This window comes from Musa acuminata, chromosome BXJ1-2 (genome assembly GCF_036884655.1).
Source record: "Musa acuminata AAA Group cultivar baxijiao chromosome BXJ1-2, Cavendish_Baxijiao_AAA, whole genome shotgun sequence".
Classification (NCBI taxonomy): Eukaryota; Viridiplantae; Streptophyta; class Magnoliopsida; order Zingiberales; family Musaceae; genus Musa; species Musa acuminata.
The window spans coordinates 22,835,846-22,853,601 of record NC_088328.1 but is presented as its reverse complement, the minus strand read 5'-3'; the positions used below and the strand labels follow the sequence as shown (position 1 = coordinate 22,853,601).

General features: G+C 39.0%; 3 protein-coding genes across 8 annotated transcripts; 2 read left to right on the top strand and 1 right to left on the bottom strand.

The window, feature by feature from the left end:
* Window positions 1-1,403: 1,403 nt before the first annotated feature.
* Window positions 1,404-4,801, top strand: LOC135599058 (uncharacterized). The gene is made up of 8 exons (XM_065093741.1): window positions 1,404-1,722; window positions 1,805-1,935; window positions 2,031-2,108; window positions 2,225-2,269; window positions 2,361-2,405; window positions 2,520-2,571; window positions 3,060-3,156; window positions 4,458-4,801. The coding sequence occupies exons 1-8, from the start codon at window positions 1,596-1,598 to the stop codon at window positions 4,621-4,623; spliced, it is 741 nt and encodes a 246-aa protein (XP_064949813.1). The 5' UTR covers window positions 1,404-1,595; the 3' UTR covers window positions 4,624-4,801.
* A 197-nt stretch (window positions 4,802-4,998) lies between these two features.
* LOC103976138 (calvin cycle protein CP12-2, chloroplastic) lies at window positions 4,999-6,043 on the top strand. The gene has a single exon (XM_009391340.3). It carries the CDS (start codon window positions 5,240-5,242, stop codon window positions 5,822-5,824), a length of 585 nt encoding a protein of 194 aa, XP_009389615.2. The 5' UTR covers window positions 4,999-5,239; the 3' UTR covers window positions 5,825-6,043.
* A 10-nt stretch (window positions 6,044-6,053) lies between these two features.
* Window positions 6,054-17,438, bottom strand: LOC135582195 (serine/threonine-protein kinase TIO-like). 6 transcript variants are annotated; one of them, XM_065093719.1, is made up of 25 exons: window positions 17,290-17,423; window positions 17,092-17,133; window positions 16,889-16,997; window positions 16,736-16,810; window positions 15,899-15,991; window positions 15,739-15,813; window positions 15,505-15,597; window positions 14,438-14,501; window positions 13,885-13,969; window positions 12,994-13,066; window positions 12,836-12,904; window positions 12,627-12,746; window positions 12,456-12,555; window positions 12,231-12,362; window positions 11,028-11,166; window positions 10,520-10,691; window positions 10,213-10,311; window positions 9,612-10,142; window positions 8,145-9,281; window positions 7,830-8,063; window positions 7,415-7,558; window positions 7,254-7,334; window positions 6,722-6,910; window positions 6,523-6,537; window positions 6,054-6,406 (listed from the first exon to the last, which is right to left on the bottom strand). In XM_065093719.1, the coding sequence occupies exons 3-25, from the start codon at window positions 16,976-16,978 to the stop codon at window positions 6,386-6,388; spliced, it is 3,831 nt and encodes a 1,276-aa protein (XP_064949791.1). In that variant the 5' UTR covers window positions 16,979-16,997; window positions 17,092-17,133; window positions 17,290-17,423; the 3' UTR covers window positions 6,054-6,385. The 6 variants fall into 6 exon arrangements, with proteins under 6 accessions (XP_064949791.1, XP_064949763.1, XP_064949796.1 ...); XM_065093691.1 differs by having other exon boundaries at window positions 6,054-6,537; XM_065093724.1 differs by lacking the exon at window positions 6,523-6,537.
* Between the last annotated feature and the right edge of the window lie 318 nt (window positions 17,439-17,756).

Sequence of the window (17,756 nt, the reverse complement as noted above, 5' to 3'; positions counted from 1 at the left end):
AGGAGGAAAGATTTGTCGCACCGACGGCCTGACGACGAAAAAGCAGTAGTAGAAAGCCTTTTCTTTTGCCGCCGAAGGTGGAGAAGTAACAGTGATGAGTCGGCAGCGAGAAGAGAGCTTGCTATAGGCAAGCGACTCTGATACCATGATGGAAATGAAATAGAAAGAAGAAAATTATATTGAAGAAGCTTTAGCTTGAATATATTAACATGTCCCTCTCTTATTTATACAGATTGGGAGGGAGGATTTTCCTCAATAGAATAGAGGATTTCCCTCAACAGAGTAGAGAGATTTCCTCATATAGTTGGAAATCTTATATGCTATCAGTACCGCCAGACTTGTGCGGTACTACCGCCCAGGGCAGTGTCAGCGTCAAACTGACACTGGGCGGTGGTACCGCCCAGCGCAGGCGGTAGTATCGCCCGTGCCCGGGGAACCCGGGATGGGAGAGTTTTAGGCTCCAAGTTTAAATCAACTTGAAGCCTATAAATATCCCTCTCATCCCTGGTTAAAACACACAAGTATTGAGAGTAAAAAAGTATAGAAACACTGCTACAATCTTATGTGAGCCCTCTCAAAGTTTTAAGTGTTAGAATAGATTGAGAGAGGAGTGAGTGGGGGTGTAAGAGTTATCTCCTAAACCCGATAAAAGGATAATTGAGTTGTAAAAGGTAATTGGCCTTCGCCTATTGAAGGAAGGTCTCTAGTGGACGCCGGTGACATCGTCGTCGGAGGAAGCCGAAAGTGGATGTAGGTCACGTTGACCGAACTACTCTAAAACTGTCGTGTCCTCTGGTTTATATTTTATTCTTGCATTTACCTTACTGCAAACCACCATACGTGCTTTACTTCCTCGTTACTTTTGCTGCACACATTTACGAACGTGTTTCAAGTTAAGATATTTACGAAACAATTTTACGTCGGAAACCGATTTTATCAAAACGAAGTTTTTGAAGACATGATTTTACCGCTACACTGATTCACCCCCCCCCTCTTAATGTCGACCCGATCATAACAATTATCTTAGATAGGGTGTGGAAAAAAAAATTGATGAACTTAACTAAAAATAGTTGGAGTTGAATTTGTAGTCAATAGGCATATTTAATCTTAAAGTTCCTAAAGATAATTGGCCTGGACAATTTCTACAAAATAGTAAAAGAATTATAAAGAGAGAAAAAAGAGCTGATTTTAGTTGCCAAAGGAATTCTAAAGCTTTAGGAAATGATTTTTAAGTGGTGTACGAAATGGAGTTCACTTCAATGCTTCTTAAACTCGCTAACACGCCCAATCATTGTGACCGTTATATTAATTAAACCGGTTCTGAAGCTTCCCGTTATGGCACTGTGTAACGGGTCTTCATAAACCCGGTAACAAACAGCTGATAACATACAGCGCCAATGCAGGCCTTGGCTCCCCTACGACCCTTCGTCACCTCATCTATCACCGTACGATCGAGATCCAACGGCCGCCTGATCCTCTCCTCTCGCCCCTGCCTCCTCCCACCCCTTTGCCCGCCCGTCCGATCACCTCCGGTGGCCGCACCGCCCTATCTCAGCCGCCGTGCGCACTCGCCCCTCCGCGACGTCGCCGTCCTTATGGCGTATCCGGGCTCCTCCTCGACTCCTGCCAGCCTCGCGGAGCTACACGATGCCCCCGACTTCGATGCCCTCGTCGACCCCGATGGCTACCTCTCCGTGGTAGGCTTTGGGTCTCTCCTATCCGGTAACCCTCACCGCCTCTCCCCCTTCCTCTCCTTCGTCTTTCTGACGCCCCGATCCCCTTGATCGGTCTCTTCCTGCGGCAGAGAGGAGCGCGAGGAGCACTTTCCCCGATCTCAAGAACTTTCGGGTTGCGGTGCTTCGTGGGTTCCGGCGCGTCTTTGCTCACGTTGCGCCGATCTTTTTCGAGCGTGGCATTGCCAACGAGGAGACGGGGGTAAGAATTGAGTTCCTTCGAATTAGTGGTTTTAGGAATTTATGAGCTTCAAAGGCTGCTTCTTTGCTCTAATTGGTGATATGAGATGGTTTCAGGAGGTCTCCAGCTTGAGTGTGGAGCCATGCGAGGGGGAATTCCTTATAGCGACTGTCTTTGAGATCAAGAGTGAAGAGGTGAGTTCTATACTTCGCCTTATATTTGATTGCCCATGACAAAGTGTTGACCTTTTTTGGGGAAACACATTGAAATCGATCCTTTCAACTTGTGATGAGTCCAATGAGCTTTGCAGGTTCCTGCCTTCATTGAGAGGGAGAATGAATTCAGATTCTTAGCAGTGAGTCACTGTCTTGCTTGATCATTTGCTTGTTTTGGTGTTTAATTACCATCGAGAAACAATTGCTAATCCTTTTCGTTTGGTTGGGCAGGTGGTTCCTGAAGGTTTGGATGGGATTCCTTTTACCAGTCCTGCTGTGAGTGTGCCAGGAACTGAGTTATCTCTGGCTGCAATTATGCGTCATGCTTCTATTTGCTCAACTACAGTTTGATTGGTCGGGCTAACAAATTGCAGTTCATGGATGATTCAGGTCGTTTGTGCTCGCTACAGCGATGAAGAGTATTTTCAGATTAGATGCAAAGGTGGTGATTCTGTCCTTTAGAAGCATAGTACTTCTTGTTTGCTTATGCAGGTCCTGAAACCTAACATTTATAGAAGTGCATGGCAAAGCTTCTAGCAGAAGGATACATCCAATGATAGAATATCATCTATCTGAATTACCCATTACTAATCTTGTAGTAATCTTTGTACACAAATTTTTTTGGATTGTAACAGTTCATGCATCTTGGGCTAGTCTGTATGGATAGATGAAAGAGAGACTTATCTCGGCCTAAGATAATTGAGTCAGGAACTGAGAGACTGATAGGAAGTCCTAGATAACTGAGTCAGGAACTTCTTCCACAAGCATTCGTGTGAATTTCCTAGTTCATTGAGATCTTAGATGATACCTCTGCAATTTTAATTGCCATTCAGAAGATATCTCCTACTGGCAGATGTCTAATTAAATTTGATAAATTATTTGATTCTACTCTTTAGTTATTAGTTCATGCTGCTATTTCCTCCTCTGCAGGCAACAAAGACATTTTTTTCCAGCATTACGGACGATATAACATACAAAAAATATGGCGAGATGATATTTTGCCTTGTCGCATTTATCTTAGGCATTGGTAAGGATTAGTTCTTTTATCTTTTCTTTGTTATACATATGTGCTTTATTTTCAAAGTAGGTTATAGTGTTATGCTGTCATCATTGTCCATGATGATGACTTTTGAGGGATAGTTGGCACTAGTGATGAACAAAATGACTTAGTTATTTTCTCTTTTTTTGTTTTTGTTTTCTTTTTTGCAATGTCGTCGAGATACCTAAGAAAAGGAAATGAATTGTAACATTCTTTTTTGTTCTAATTCTATAGCTAAAAGTTGTTTCAGAGGCACAGCATGTGTGAAGATAACATTCTGAAATCAGGATAGTTGACGGCGTCCGCTGTTACATATGGTTTTATGAGATTATTAGGAAGTTTATATTTTCTTTGCAAACTTAAAATCAGTATTATATGATTAGGGGCAGTCGACATTTGATCTTACAAATATGCCTTTCACTGAAAGATCTGGAATAAAACATGAACTTACTAGCTTGAATGGACCAAAACCTAATTTTGTGTTGGCAGATTTGTCAATCTCCGATGGCACAACTTGATCAGCCAAAGTCTCGTAGGAAAAGAAAATTAACTGGGCTTAAAGGAAGCTGATCCCTACATAGGGGACAATATAGCAGTTGAACAACTTGGAACCATGCCATCATGTCAAGGAGATCATCGTATGATATCTTAAACGTCTTGGCAAACGGAACATGATATGCAAGATGAACTTTTATATCTCATCTAGTCTCCATGTTCCCAAATCAACTCTCCTGGAAAGACATCTTGTTATAGCTGGAACTTTTAGGGCCTTCAGTTCTCTAGAATCAAGGGAGGGCTCTGAACTTTTCCATGAGATCATGCTGAAGCTAAATGGTCCTAACTGAGAGCTTATGAAATGTACTCTAAATGAGAGCTTATGAGAGCTAAATGTTCCTCTAACTATAGAACTTTTCTATAGTTGCCTAAGATCCTTATTCAATACTTGCGCATATCCAATATTGTTTCAATCTAAATGTACTCTCTATTACACATCTATGCATTGCAGTATATGGTTTTATTGTTAAAGTGAAAACAATAAGCATAATCAGTTTAGCATAATAGCCTTTCAAGGGTCATTTGTCTTTGTTATTCTTCCTCACAGTTTCTTATTATTCCAATCCTCGATAAAAATGTACCATGTGTAAGATGATACATGACCTCAGAATTAAGTGGAAGCAATTTCATGGAGAACTCGTTAGAATAATGTGGTTACTATTACGAGTTGCTGACTATAAACTGCAAGCGATTTCATATTTAGTATTTGCATGAAAACTGACATAATTATGCAGTGTTTTGGCAGCAAGAAATCTTGGGGAAGCAGCTTATGAGAATTTCTTGGATCATACCTTCATCAGTGACCGCAAAACGAGTATCCGCCAATACCTGACCTCAACTGGATCAGGAATTATGGAAGAAGAGCCACCAAAATCTCTCAGATACAGATATGGTGGGTGAAGATGGCCGGAACTTGCCCTCTTCCTCAAAAGCATGCTGGAGATCTCTCAGTAACAGCATGTTGAACTGCTTCTTTGGAATATTTGCATCTGCAGTTATTGTATTTCCTGCTGAACATGGGCAGATGAACATTAAATTTTTTGTAATACTACATTATTCAGGCAGTATTTTGGATTTATGTTAGCCGGAGGGATATATATATATATATATATATATATATATATATATATATATATATATATATATATATATATATATATATATATATATATATATATATATATATATATATATAGTTTTTGTCCATTAATTCTCTGCTTGCGATTGCAACGTTAGCGATATGTATTTTTCCTTACCTGCTCAACCTGGTTAACTAGTGACTCGAGATGGTCAGCGGGACCCACCGACCCACCCATGGGAGTGGCGACGTCTTATCAACCCCCGGTGTGGGAACTGTCTTGATGGCCACAAAGAGGATAAGCACGGCGTGTCCTCCGAGGCTTGTGAAACGATTGAAGTGTCCGCATTCCCCTGCCGTTTGCGCCATCGCTTTGCACGCCAGCCCTCGCTTCGTCATACCGCCTACAACAGCTGTCACGAGGTGGCAAGTCAACCCATGGCAACAGCATTCGCCGGTGCAGGCATCTCTGCCAGGAGGGCCGTCTCCGTGAAGGCAGAGCTCCCCAAGCCAAGGGGGACTAAAGGACAGCTCATTCTTTTACGGTTCAGCGGCCGCCGGGCGTCCTCCCATGGGTTTGCGATCGTCACAAGCTTGCCCTCCACGCCGCCGAACATGTCGGCGAAGGTGGCAGAGAGCATCAGAAACGCGGAGGAGACATGCGCGGAGGACGCTGCGAGCGGGGAGTGCGCCGCGGCGTGGGACGAGGTGGAGGAGCTGAGTGCGGCGGCCAGCCACGCCAGGGACAAGCTCAAGGTCGGCGGCCCGCAGTACAATGGCCGCCGGGCGTCCTATCGTCGGTTGGCGCCCGTTGCAAGCTCGCCGCCCACGCCGCCCAACATATCAGAGAAGGTGGTGGAGAGCATCAAGAACGCGCAGGAGACGTGCGCAGAGGACGCGGCGAGCGGGGAGTGCGCCGCGGCATGGGACGAGGTGGAGGAGCTGAGCGCCGCGGCCAGCCACGCCAGGGACAAGCTTAAGGCAGACAACCCCGAGACCGACGAGGGCCGCACCTACGAGTAGAACCTGGGCGGACGAAACAGCAATAATCCATTAGTTGTGTCAGCATGAGAAGCAAGAAAGAGGTGATCGTACAGCTGCCAGAATAACAGTGGCTCGTCAGAAGACAAATAAGCAGTAATAGTCTACCACAGGTAAATCAGAATCCCAATCCAGTTCCTGTAATATGTTGCAAGTACATCAATTTGTATCAATGTTCATCAACGTGGAGCCATATACATAGCCAAGAATATAAACAGAATGATGCCTGGGTCAAACAGTGAGATCAAGGCCACTGTTTATCGCCTCGTGGCATGTTCTGAAGCCCATATATCTTCATTGCCATTAATATGCTTGTCTAATATACAAACAGTAATCCCATTCTGGTTGTCGATAAAGACACTCAGCTTAAGGATAATTAAGCAACAAGTCCATTTCTTTGCATGAGATAATGCATGTCGAAACAAAGAACGTAAGGAAAATGGCACTACTCATGTTTGGGCAGCTTTGCTTGTGATGACCGACACATATTCTGCAACTGTTGGGTCTGGCGATCTCTTTAGCTGAGCAAGGAGAGGAAATAGCTCAGATGATCGAAGGAAGCGTCTGCAAACAGCATGGTCGCACATTTTACGCAAAGCAAAGAGAACGATCTTAAGGGGGGACTCATTTTGAGTTTGCCCTCTACTAGGGCTTAGTGCTTTGGCAGAATAGTTACTAACCAGCTCTAGTAATGCCTGAATGAGAAAAGATAGTTAATGAGAGGTTAAAAAAGGGTAGAAACAGAATGTTCATATCATAGATGAGCTACTAAACCAAATTGCGGAGACAGGGCAGCACTAGGGTGTCCCAAGGAATCAATCCTAAATTCCAGATCAGGTTCGCTAAAATTCACAGGTGTATACAGTTATGTTGGCGCACCTGCATGGCACCCTGGGATATGATGTCTTCACAGAGGGCATTGGAATTTCGAACAAGGTTGCTTAGTGCACCAGCAGCATTGACTTTGGTTTTATCTTCTTCGGCCGAGAGTAGAAGCTTTGTCAGTTGAGGTATGCATCTTCTAAGCTCTTCATAGAGAACATCATTGTGGTATGCAGCATTCCCAACCTGAGAAATACAAAGGTGGGCTTAAGCTAAACAGATGACAGAAAATGTCCTTAATGTAGTAAGAAAATGAAAATAGCAGGATAAAGATGGAAAACTGTGGCAACTTGAGATCAGTATACAAAAGGAATTCTGTACTCTTCCTCTTGCAGCAGGATCTTAGAAAAAAATGCCCAGTCAAACTCTGGGTGCCACCAAATACCTTCAAATGCTAATCAGCATCAGATGCACCATATGACCAACAATAACGAGAATCTTACAATGCCCAGTCAACTTCTTTGTGCATCATTTTAGACAATGATGTCGAGTATGAAATTAGAAATTTAGAACTACTCCAGTAACTTACAGCGAAACAAGCAAACTTCCTAGTACGTTTGTCTGGGTCAGCACATCTATCGATCAAGAGATCAATGACCCTATGTGTTGCCTGCAGAAGAACATGCAAGATATACAATTAACACACCAATGGAAAAGATGATTGAAAGACAAACTTGGTCATAATCTTACGAGTGAGCTGTAGAAGTAGGGACTGTGCCGACACATGTTTCCAATGGCACTACAAGCTTTTGCACGTACATCAGCACAATCACTACTTAGAAAGTCCTTGAGGAACTCCAGCATACCAGCTTTGCTAATGGGTTCATAAAAGTCCTGCATCCATGCACTTTTCATGATAAGTTATTGTTAAACCAAAGAAACTTTGCTGACACGGCAAATACTGCTGAAGCCCATGTCTGTCGAATGAAATGTACAATACAATCTCAGTTGGCTTAGAGAAAAGCTCCTTGTTTCCACACTGAATCATCTAATGAAAATATCAAAGAGAAAATACATAACAACAAATATGTTCAATCTAAAACAAATGAGAGAAATATATCATTCATAATGTTTATGTTGCAGTAGCATGTCCTAAATATTGTACCTTTGACATCCGGGCAAGGTCAGATATTATCATTAGAAAGTCGAGCATAGCTTCCTTTGGAATGGATACACTAAGCAGCCTCCGTACTCTGTTTGGAGATAATAAACCTTCCCTAACAAGTTGCAATGCCAAGGGTCGATACCCAACCATTTTTGCCACAATGGCAATGGGCCTTGACACATATTTCAAGTCAACATAGTCCAAGCTGCAAAGAATGCGTCCAGGAAAACTGACCTGCAAATGAGAAAGAATAAAGATGGTTGAAAAACTGTGACAAACAGCAAGAAGAAGAATTATGAAGACTTTATGTCTAACCTCTATAAGAACTTGAACATAGTGAGGCATGTTGTTCCCAATAGCTTTGACCATATCCTTATTTTCCATAGCAAGTCTTCCACCAGGTGAACCGGTATTCAAGAGAAAGCCACTGTTAATCGATGCTGATGTCGATGGCATATTGGGGGAGCTCTGCACTGCAACAAAGGGAAATGCCAATAGATCAACTACTGTGTTTATTAGATCTCTAATTCCAGAATGTCCACCAGCAAGTCCCTCCCAAACGTTGAGTGCCATTAGATGCACATCAGATATCATGTCAATTATGAGCTTCACGTGTTCTCTTCTAAACAAAATCTCATGGAAGATTCCACCAGTGAGGCAGCAACACAAGGAAGAAAGTGCCCAAATAAGTCCTGTCGGAGATAATCCGACTCTACCACTCGTGCAATCTTTTTCATTCAGTGGATCTTTTATAAGCCCATCTGCCAACATATTTACGAGAAGCTGAGGAATGCCATTGGAACATGCTTGTTGAATACCCAGAGGGCCTCCCCACAAAAGCCTCATTTTTAACAAGCCGAGGCAAGCATCATCGAGTCCAAGCCGCCTTAAGAGCACATCACAAGATTTCATCTCATTGTTATCAGACAGGCAAAGCTTAAGTAGGTTGCGCAGTGTTGCCATTGAAGGCAACAGAGCTAGTGTGTGTTCAGAGATAGAGTTCCCATGCACGCCACTTTCAAGAGATAGAACTGATGATAAAGCCAGCATTGCTGATGCACAGTGAGGTTGAATGGAACTTGTCACAGCATCATCAGTCAAAGAAAGATGTGCAAGAACTGAAAGCCGTGTTCGCTGCTTTTTCTGAGAATTAGAAAGAATATATACTGCAGAACATTTTCCCATTACTCTCAAACGATCAGCAATCGTTGCCAAAGCAATGCAACAATGTACAACCAACCCACGGGGGTTAGAAAGCTTACATTTCTGATTACATTTTTCTCCTGAATCTTTGTTTAAATATGAAGCACATAAAGATAACAAGGAAAACATATCAGACACGATAGTTCCATCTCCACTCACATCTGTTTCAGTAACAGTAATTGATGAATTTGGTAAGCCACAGAGCACATTGCATGCAGAAGTGTTCAACAGACAAATCCTTGACATAAGCTGAAAAAATAAAGCTGTTATAAGTAACATATGGGTCAAGATCTTGACCAAATCTTAGAAGTTTTATAAAGTAAATTATCAGCTTTACTGATCCAAACACACAAGTTATTTGTAAAAATGTTTGATTTTCTCTCATGAATCATAAAACTGTCTAAAACTAAGTCCAGGTGGTTTTCAAGGGTTTGTCAAAAGAAAGAATGACAAATACAAAACTTCTTATGAACATATAGTCATAGATTATCTCAAATATTAGGTTAATTTAAAATCACATTGATGTAAAAAATTTAAAGGCAACAAATTGATGCAAAAATTTAGCAAGAGAGAAGATACCTGAAGAGCAGCATATAATGCAGACTCTAGACCATTGTGAAAGCAGTAGTAAATGGCTACTTGAATTTCTTTCGATTCAAGAAAATTATTCACAACTATCTCAATAATTTTAACTGGCTCTGGGTGAAGTCGTAAACTTTGTTCTTTTTCGACCATATCAGGCTGCAATGAAGGATGCCTTCGTGAATAAACTAATGGGAAAGCATAAGCTTGCTCTTTTGCAGAAATAATCTCTGCTAAATTAATAAGATACCAAATGGCCTTGCATGATTCACATGCAGCTGGCACCATATTAGAAGACCCTGATATGAGACTTGTCCCAGAAGTAGTTAAGCATTCAAGCAAAAGCCCCAAAATTTCAGATGCACTAGCATAATCAACTATCTGGAAAAAAGATTTTTCCATTGGCTTTGAGCTTTCAGATGACATGGATTGCTTTAGCCCCATTGCAATCTGAGACAGCATAACAGCAATGCATGCAGTACATTCATAGTGGATCCTTCCAGATGCATCAGTTGTTGATGCCAGAATCTACAGAAAAGAATTATAAGGATAATACCAAGGACCAATAAACAAGTTCTGCTGGACATAAAGAAATTACCTGTGAATAAAGCTCAACTAAAGCACTCCAGTGCCTGCAATAAGAATTGTAAATTTCACCTCTGCTAAGTTCCAGCAACTTTTTTAATATTGAAAGACTCTGCAAGGTCATTAAACAGTAAAATTCAGTCCAAAAGATTCTATCCTAAAATGATTATAGATAAAGATAAACTGCACACACCAAAATGCTACTACAGGTCTACAACCATAAAATGTAAAACTTCTTGCTACCATAGAACCTCCTATAAGGACGCTATAGTTGCAGTTAAGTTGAAAGAATTTATAGTCTTAATAGGGTTCAAAAAGACCTTGATGATTAAGCCTTGAGCATCACTAATCTTCATTTTGGCAATGGCAGCTGTGAATTCAAGAAGCACACATGTTATGCTATCCAAAGCTGGAGATGATTGAAGTGTCCCAGCAGCAATTAAATTTGTGAGAATTCTGAAGGACTGGCTTACAGTATCCATCTTAGGATTCCTGTGAAATTATAAAAAAACAAATACGGATTCATTAGCACAAAACAAGTGATAATAAATACATTAGAGTTACTAGGAATTAGGAAAATTAATTACAATAAAGGAAAATACATTAAAATTTATTGATGTATTAAACAACTGCAGGACTATTAAACAAATAATAACAGAGAATACTAAAATTTACAAGATGACCAATACATGTTCTTATACATGAAAATTTACAAGTTTGGAAATCAAAATTATTGATGTATAACATAATTTGCCAATATTTGCATTCTTAAAAAAAGTAATATTCATGCCTGCAAAGTATGCAAATACACATGAAGATTGGATTTACCCGAAAGAACTGGCAGATCTCTGGGAGCAGGTTTGCAGTGGTTGTAAAACAGCTGATAAAGCTTCACTATCTTGACTAATATTTTTTGCACCTTTTACTGTACGTGAACCTTTTTCCAAAGCGTCCAAAACATGATTGTCTGAAAACAGCCAGGTGTCAAAGATACTAAAATCACATAAGAAACAATTATTGTGTTCTAAAACATGACACTAGTACCATGTGCACCCATGATACACCATATATTCCCAGTTTGACCAATTGATCCCAATAAAAGTTGCAAGAAAGCTCCTAGAGTACTTCTAAAATCAACCTTCTTTGTTCTAGATATGTTTGGTTTGGCATAAGTCATGGAATTAAGAAGTTGTTTCTCTGAAAAGATTTCCATAGCTGGACTCAAGTCAGCTCACAGATTTCAGTCAACTTTTATGTATTCAATTCAGGCCTTAAACCCACTTCAGACTTCATTGTCCTCTGGGACTGATTGAACTCAGTCTATTGGCATTTTAGAAACACAATTCCTAAGAATGATACCCATAGGCTAGCTACAACAAAATACTAGCATGTTTTGGATATCAGCTCTAAGATACTACACCAGGAAATTCTATCATGAAAAACAGGATTCTTAATGTTTCTGTGTATCAAATAAATAAGAAATTTGCCAGGGTTTATGACACCATTTACCTGGAGGCACAATGTTCCAAAGAGTCAATCTCTGTGGCCACACATGCAGATGCAATCATGTATACCTCATAGAAGATACATTTGGGCTCAACATGCAATATTAATGTGATAGCAGATTATGTTCCCGCATGTGGTTGGTCGGCTGAATGAACTCTGCATGAGCATGAATATGCAATGGCACATGGGAGTTAGTTATATTTCACCCTTGTTATGGTTATTTTTGGCAGCAGACAATGCAACCACATTTATGGGTGACCACAAGCAATCTTCATGACACAAATATGTCATTGCATATGAAGTTACTTCCTCCGCTTTATAGTTGATTTAGTATTACAATATTTATGATATAACACATGGGCTATTAAGCAATTAGAATTTTACCTGTTCATATTAATTCACTTAAGGAGCTCCTTAAAACAAAGCACATGCATACTTTTGTAAAATGTGTGTCTAAATGCATGTATATTAGAGAAAATGCTCAAAATAACAACAAGTTTTCAATTTTATTACTGTTTGCCAAACCTGATGAAGGAGCATGATCTAACACGTCCATAGAAGATGCGTGCTCTTGGCTGTCAGGAATTGTCGAAGGAGCACTGAATTTGGTGTTGTTGCTCCCTTCTTTGTTGCTCTCAGTAATAGAATTGTCTTTCACTGTCACAAAGAGAATCATATACCTAATATAACATGGACTTGCGCAATTAAGTGAGTACAAAAAGGAGTTTTAAAGACATTAGATCATCATACCCCCCAAATTGGCAGCTACGAGATCAGAAGGTTTGATGATCCTCTCTGTCAATCCAACAATCTCAGATCCAGTAACTGCATCAGCAGCAGCAACAGTTTTCTGGAACATAAATGATTTCTATGTAAATATAGGAATACAAAATGGCCATATAAAGACATTATGTGAAAAACCTCAGCATCAGCTCCCAGATTGGAAGTAAGAAAACTAACTCTGGCTTCTAGCTCATCTGAGCGTTCTTTTACAAATGGGTGCTCCAACAATGCTGGCCAAGTTAATCTATTTTGAGGTACCTGCGAGCAGTAATATCCACAAAAGTGTAAGTTGATGCAGATATGATAAACAATTGATAGCTTCATTAGGCAAAACAGCAAAGTGGGACCTTGTTAAGTAAACCCTTCAAGAAGCTTTTAAAATTTGCACTCATATTTTCAGGATATTTCACTGGATCCTTTCATAAGCCAGAAAATTAGAAAATTAGATCATATGTATAACATAAGATTCTAAAATGGCAAAATGGAATAAAAGAAGCAAACTCACTTTAACTATATGACGAATTAATGCATACACTGAATTTGTGTAAAATGGAGGCTGGCCAACAAAGAGTTCATACCTAAGAAATTTTTTCACAACAAGAAATTTAGATCATTGGAAGTCAATAAATATTTGATGACACATACTGATAATGACTAAAACAAACTAAGAATAAAAGAGATTTGAATCTATCATTAAAATGTAGTAGACATCAGCAACAAGACATCAGTGCATGACTTCATATTGTACAAAATAAGGGATTTCATAGTGGCACCACATACATCATAAGAGTGATAATTAATTAATGTAAGTCTTAAACAAGAAAATGAATATTGTTAACAGTTAACACCATTGGGTCATGTTGAGATCACATTAAATGCACAATAAACATTAGTCATAAGAGTGATCATTCATCAATATAAGCCTAAAACAAGAAATAGAATGTTGTCAAATCAAATAGATGACTAAGGCATCAAAGAAATTGAAACATAAACACAAATATCAAGGTGACCTCAGAGTTTTGATTACCTTGAAAAGTATCCTAGCAATGTTAATGAGGTATTGGCATAAACTGTGTCATGATTAAGATGCGCTAACACCTCTTTCTGCATATCTCTGACCAGTACGGGCTAAAACAAACGCTGTGCCATACCATATTGGCCAACAATATCATGGCAGCATATTGCTGGTATGACTAGTAACAGTTAATTCATTTATTTATACCACCATAAAGAAAAACAAATAGCTAAAATTTGCAAAACTTTAGATCCTCAAGATTCATTGGTTTATGAATGGCTGCAACCAAACGAGAAAAGTCTCTTTCTAAATGTACAATTCAAGGCTAACAAAAAAAGACAGCAAATATTACTCCAGAGCTTTAACGGAAATAAGACATACAAAATTACTCCAAGCGACCACAAATCTGCTGTGTGATTGTAAGGTTGTTCCCTCACCAATTCTGGAGCCATATAAAGAGGTGTCCCTACAAATATACAAGCATTATTTTAATCAAACAAACAAGTTCAAATAGATTATCTAGAAATTCAGGGTAGGCTTATACTTGAGATATTCGCAACTAGATCATAATAGAATATTAGCTAAGTGATGTAAAAAATGTTAAGCCAACCAACATAAATAGCTAAATGCCTTCTCAAAAAATAGAGATGGCGAAATCATTTTATTCGAAAATCTTGTTGGATCCAACAAGCTAGATAAGATACCATGTGTTTTGCATGCTAACTTTTTGGAAAAGCATATACAACATGTGCTGTATAAAAGATAATATTGTTAGCAAATAATACATGTATATCAAGCCAGCAATGAAGAATGTGCCATTGATGCCAATTTTTAATCCAAAAAGACAGAGTTAGCAAAAAAATCCTTTTTGAATTGATTAACATGACACACCAACCAAATGTTGAACCTAACAAAGATATAACTCAAGGCTTACCTTTTATAGAACGAAGGACTACAGTGTTTGCAGACATTGCTCGTGCAAATCCAAAATCACAAAGCTGTCAATAGAATGCTTTAGCAAATAATAATGGGTTGAACAACCAACTCAAGCTGAATAAACAAAAAAAAAAATCTACAGGATTGTTTATCTCAATATGGTAGTAAAAGATGACAGACAATTTTTCTTATTTCAAAATTTTTTTAGAGCATGAATAAATATAAATTAATGACGTTCAATAATACACATGCTTTGAATTTTAAAACTTCTCAAAAGGGATGCTAGATTAGATTTTAATATCAAGAAAACTTCTTCGAGGTGAAATCAATACTCATACTAGCAATCAGTAATTTGTTCAACTTAAAACATGAAGTAGCCTAAAAACCAACAGTTAACCAAACAGTTTCTGAGCAAATAAACTAAAATTACAAAGAAAATCCAGATCAGTCAGTGCTGAACTGATTGCCAATAAAAATAACAAACTAATTACAAAAGGATAGCTAATACAAAAGGGGGCATCCATGCACAAGGCTCCTGTCAATTCGGACAACAAGCATTATACATAACCAATTAAAATACTAAAGATCAGACCCAATATAGAAGCAAATAAAACATGACAAGCTGTAATTGACATGAAAAAAGGAGGAAATTTGCAAATAAACAAATCAACAATGTAGAGAAGTATAAGCAAGAAAAACAACTTTTATGACAAATGGTTTAAGACACTTGATCACAGAATTCTCTATAGATTAGCTTAATAACTCATAAACAATTTTATATTCTCAAGTTCAAATTTTCAATGCTATGGCGGAAGATCTGCAGTAAAGAGACACAAAAGGAGAAACCCAGACCACAACATGACAGAGAAAGTCAAAGTAAGGTGGAAGAGGGAAGAAATGATGGAGAAAGCCATAGAATTGACAAAAAATGCTCAAAAACAGAATCATGCAATTCAAATTTGTCCAAGCTAATTTATATGGACAATCAATAGATAATTATGAGAGAAAACTCAAATTTCAATAATAAACGTGACAAACACAATTTTAGATTGAACTAGAACTAACCTTAACAACAGATCCTGCGCCAATAAGAATATTTTGGGGTTTCATATCCCGATGGATGATGCGGTTTGAATGCAAGTAATACAATGCTTTTACCTAAAATTCACAATAAGACTATTAGATGAGTGAATCTACTACTCATTAAAGGCTAAAAATATTTGTAGTAAACCAGACCGTAAGAAGAAAACAATGGAATATATTAATCTAATCATAACAGCATATTTTAGATAGAAGTACCAGTTGTTTAGCTATTGCCTGAACTTGTTCTTCTGGGAGACATTTGTCATCCTCAAGAACCTCAAACAATTCTCCCTTGGAAAAAAGAGGTTAGAAAGATAGTTAAAAGAAGCAAGAGTCGGTTTCAACAAGTATGAAAGGTTCTACTGATAACCCATACCTGTGCAAACTCTGTAACAACACAAAATTCTTGAGGAGTCTCAAAGGCATCGAGCATTTCAATAATATTTTCATGCTTCAACTTCCGGAGTATCTGCTCGATTTGAAATTATATCAACAACTGTTCATCAAAACCAGTACAGTGGCAAAATAATTGGTGCTAATTGATAAATAAAATATAAAAAATTTGGGAAGCTATAGAGTACTAGTTATTTGAATTTTTCATTTAACACTATTGTTCATAATGTCGATCCAACCTTGAAAAAGTGAGCATTGTGCAATCACAAACTAGGAATCATCATCTGTGTTCAGCTAATTTACTTTTGGTGTGTAATACTATGTTTAAGGAATTAAAACGTAGAAGACTTTTCATATGCAATCTCATGGCAACTTATAACCTCTTAGGAAATCAGTTTCAGCCATCATCTGATAGACACATCAAAGTCATTTCCAATGTTATCCAACTGCATCCGTTGCATTACTAAGCAGCATTGCAGACCTTAATCTTTAGATGTGTTTGGCAATGGTTTAAATTTTAAAATTAACATGGCATCAAGGTCAATACCATGTTAATATCAGCTTAATCTTTAGAAGGTTTCACAATGTTTAAAATTTAGAAGTTATCATGATGACAAAGTTGATGACTCGTTACTAACTTGTAAACTTACCATGACATGGCTTATGACTCTCTAGTAAGTGAAAAGTAAAAGAATAAGAAAGAGAATAAACAGGTGACACAAGTTGTAGAGGATAATAGGGACTACAAATAAAGTGCAATAGCTGCGATCCAACAAATATCTCAGAAAAAATAATGCTTATCGATGCAGTTTATTAGTACCTCGATTTCCTGTCTCAAATTGTGAATGTCCTTCTCGCTTTTCCCATGCTTGAGAATAAATTTCAATGCAACGGTCTGAACCATGGCAACGAACAATTAGTTGCAAACATCATCATCTTTCACCGAATGGAACTCGCAGGAACCAAATCGAACCTGTCTAGTGTATTTGCGTCTTCCTTTGTACACCTTCCCGAAAGATCCTTCCCCGACCAGCTCTATCACGTGGTAATCGTCCACCGCCATATCTATCAAAACTCCGCCCCTGCAACACAAGATGGCCTCGGTTTTCTTAGACAGCAAGCGTCGAATGCCCGTGAAAATTAGAGAAATTCTGCTCGAGATTTGATGCTACTCACCGATGAATTGACAACTGATCATGAAAGAGAACGCACTCTGAGCTAAAGATCGAAAAACAACATGGATTAGGGTTTCAAATCCGAAGCGACAAGAAACCCCCAAACCATCAGATATATTTCCTCCCATGGATTGGATCAATCCATTCAGCAAAAAGGAAAAGCAATTCAAACAATTAGTTAATATTGCGATAGATTTACCTTCTTTCGCTGCTTCGATCGCCTCCCCTCTCTCTCTCTCTCTCTCTCTCTCTCTCTATCTCTCAGACACACGAAGAGTGAGGTGGGGTTTTCTAGATGGGGATTTGGATCTTTTCGTTTTCCCGCCTATGGTTTCGACTTCGATTCGGTGAGGCGAGAGAAGACATTATTGGAGCGACGGACCGCAATCACGTGCTGTTCGACCGGTTGGTGCCGCCGATTTTGATGAGACCTCAAAGCCCCGGTCCGGTCGGCCCACGACCATGACCGACCGAATTGGGCCGATAATCTTGAGAAATCGATCGGGCTCGACCGATTCGATAAAAGAAATTGTCTAATTCCGGCTCGTAATATTGTCGTCCCAAAGGTTAGGAATAAGAGATAAGAGCGCGATCGTGTGAACCCCTCAAGTCTAATGCATACGTCAATTTTCATCCATCACAAGATCAATTTTTTTGCCTCAAATT